Consider the following 3548-nt stretch of genomic DNA (forward strand, 5'->3'; position numbering starts at 1 on the left):
CCCCACACCCCTGTCCTCCCCCACCCAGCTTACCAGCCCAACACTTGTCTCTAAGCTTCCAGGCTGTGCTCATGGCCCTGTGCATGCTGTAGCTGTGTGTGCACAGGGCATTTATGAACCACATTATTGGCCATATCAAGGAAAAAAAAGCCTATTTCCGATACAGTCAATTTCCTCTATATCAGTGCCTATCCAATATGGGACCAATGTATTGGTGCACCTTTAGATGTAATTGTTGTGTATTTCAGACATCATCTTGGTAATTGATTTATGAATTACTTATCAGCATTATGTTAGAACAGGAACATGAAGAAGAGAATGATGGATCAATGGGAAGGATTTTGTGCATGTACATAGGTTAGAAACAAGAGCAATTGCTTGATAAGAGAAACAATCAAATGGAGAATTAAAACTGTATGTAATCACTAATGATGCAAAAAAGAGTGATTAGGGAGGTGGCTAGACCAGCACAGGTAAATAAAAAGGAACCGAAGAATCATTTAGAACTTTGAACATGAAAAATGAAATTTTGAAATTTATGATGGACATTTTGCTGTATATTCAAATGTATTGCCTAATTAACATTTAAGATATAGTTAATAATTTATGCAAAAATTATTTTGTAGGTGCCTAATGGATAAAAACTTCGTTAGGATTGGAAAATGGTTCATAAGGCCCTATGAAAAGGATGAGAAGCCTGTTAACAAAAGGTAGGATAACATAATTCAAGATGACTCATGATTTATTGCTGCATCTCTCTCTTGCACCATCTTTTCTTCATTTGTAAATAACTCTTTGCTTGCCAGTAGCTGCAGTAGTTCACACAGATAATTGAGTAGATTCTGAGGTCATGTTACTTTTCCAGCCCAAGTTAGAATCAGTAAAGTCGATTCTACAATAGTTTGTATAACAAGTCTGAACAGTGGCAGTTATTTGTTACTCCTAATAGTCAAAGCTCACCAGCTGTTTAATTTTGAATGCTTTACCCTAAGCCTAAACTCACATTTCTAATAGTGAAATAATGTCTGCTTTTGAAAACTTTTAGCTTTAAAATCTACTTAGATATTTAATTTCCCCTTAGAATCACATGTATAGTCATTTGACCAAAGCTTGTAAGACTATATGGGTTTTCGGTAACAAATTGTTTGTTACAATTTGAGAGTTGTTTGATTGTATTTTTTCCCCTTAACTGTATTGCCTTTTGCCAGTAATGTGCTTCATATTTGTTACAGCACAGTATTGCAGCTGGTTGCTTTCGACAGCATGTTAACAAGTTAGCTCAAAGCAGTAGTACTTCATATCACCTTGCAAAAATAAAGTGAAAGTTGCATTTATCCACTTTCCTAATATGAAAATGTTCCTTGGCATGTGGATTTCTCTCCATTCACAGTATTTGGAGACTGGGTTGTAGTAGTTTAATATAGTTTTTTTTACCTCTGGAAATCAAGTTTAAAATTTTCATTTAGTTCACAGATGAAATGTATTTGACAGTCTCATGCTGTTTCCCAGCGAGCATCAATCAACTGTATTAAAGCATCTGGCAGCTTGTGCTCAAAACAGAATGCACCTACAAACATAAATATACATACATATTGTGGAACATATTTTAGGAAAATAAATGTGAACTTAAATATATTTAGCTATTATAGTTTATGTCAATAGTATCATCACTTTACTGACAACTTTAAAGAGGTTTGACACTTGGATTCCTATCCTGAAGAAATGATTGTTATATTAAAAATATTTGCATAAAGACAAATATCTGCACCTTAGAAGAGATCTTGTTGAATGCATAAGTGTCTGTGCTTTTGAAAAATCACATCTATAGCAGTATTAAGTTGTTGCTGTAACTGTTTTGATAAGAGTTCAAGTATGTTGTCTTTTATGCTCAAAGATATAGTGATGGGACTACAAAAACTGGCAATACTTTTGATTTCAAATAGCGACAGTTGCCAGTGGGAGGTTACTGAGACTAAGCCCTACTTACTTAATGCCTAATGCTTTTTTTCTTTTTTAAACAAAGAAGAAGCTGCCTTTTTTCCTATTTTCAAGCAGTACAGTAACAGGACCAACAGGAGGTGAGTTAGGATCAGGCAGGAGCAACTGACAGGTTTTAGCCGTTCAGTATTGTGCCATAGGTTATGTCTACGCAAAGACATTTCTATCTCAAGTTAATTGACTCCCATTTGATCCAACATAAATATTTGTAAAGGCTGGTATAGATACTCTTGTTTATTCTAGGTTGTGCATTTCTGTGCTTTACCTTAGATAATCTAATAGAGGGTAGCAAGAGGAGGGAGGGAGCAATTGGTAGTGTTTGTTCCTAAGTGATGTCTTCATGCGGGAAAAGAAGTTGTATTGACTAACTGTAAATGCAAGGCTGTAGACAAAGCAATCTGCAGTTTTAACGTGTAAGCTGGTTAAGGTAGAATCTTGGGGGCAGCTAATATATGTTAAAAAGCACCTTTTTCCTGTTGAAAACATAGCTTGGGGCTGGGACAGCTCTAGCCCTCGATAAAAGTGGAAAAACAACTCCTGAAGTTTTTTGTCTTTAATTTTCCACCACCCTTCAGGGTACATTAAAATAGGTCTAAAAAGACTAGACTCCTCACTTCAGGGTTCAACGTCCATAGCAGGGATGAGCAGCCAGAGACACATGGTTGGTAGGGGCAGGGAGCTAAAGTAGAGGAAGCAAACATCTGGCCTAGTTGTCAGAGAATCAATAGACAAGGATCTATGAACTATGGTGAGGCTGGATTAAAAGAAGAGGATCAGAGGGAGCCTGTAACCCTGGGAATAAAGAGGAGGAGCTGTTACCAGTTAAGAAGTACTAAAAAGAAGGGCAGTGGAAGGGAACTGCTGGAAGGGAACTGAACAGGGGAAAGAAAAAATTATGTAGCCTTGTGTAGCAGGGTAGGCAAGAATTGAAGCAGAGGAAAGACTGTCTGCTCCTCTCCAGGAGTGAGGGAGTAATTGAGGAGATTAAAATAGAGAACCATTTTGGATGTGGAGGGAGGGCAGAATTTACTAAGGAAGAGGAAGTGCCCCAATGAATTTAGTTTGGTTAATTTTTATTTCTGAAATCAGAAATTATTTTTACAGAAAAAAGGGGATGTATCAGAAATACCATTTGTGGAGCAGACAGGTGGATAGACAATATCTAACAGCATATGCCTTTCTGCCTTACTTATTTTGGCAACCAGTTAGCAATGATTAGAAATGTTCTGGTCTTTGGTTCTAGGACTACTGTGATTAGTAGGAATATAAGTATTTGTTATAATGCCTGCCTTGCATATATTTAAGTATCATTTTTACACACATGCGCATGCACACACACGTAAACACACAGCACACCCCCAACCCAGAGCATCAAAAGTTTCCAGAATTTCACTCTGATACAATGCCTTACTACTACCTTCTTAGATGGGGTGGAGAAATTACTATAAAATCTATTTAGAATAGCTTCTGGAGAGCATCTGGATTTTATATCCATGGCTCACCCCGACTTCCTTGTCGGGGGAAGGGGTAGATGAGGGCAGAGGAAACAT

At 37.3% G+C, this 3548-nt stretch overlaps 1 protein-coding gene across 1 annotated transcript in view; it reads left to right on the plus strand.

The window, feature by feature from the left end:
* MED13L (mediator complex subunit 13 like) overlaps window positions 1-3548 on the plus strand; it is a 517387-nt gene that overhangs the window by 272321 nt on the left and 241518 nt on the right. The window contains exon 4 of the mRNA XM_019506688.1: window positions 627-710. Within this exon, the coding sequence (XP_019362233.1) occupies window positions 627-710 (84 nt within the window). The remainder of the gene's footprint in view (window positions 1-626; window positions 711-3548) is intronic.

This window comes from Gavialis gangeticus, unplaced genomic scaffold (assembly GCF_001723915.1).
Source record: "Gavialis gangeticus isolate Ggan-Ray unplaced genomic scaffold, GavGan_comp1, whole genome shotgun sequence".
NCBI lineage: Eukaryota > Metazoa > Chordata > Crocodylia > Gavialidae > Gavialis > Gavialis gangeticus.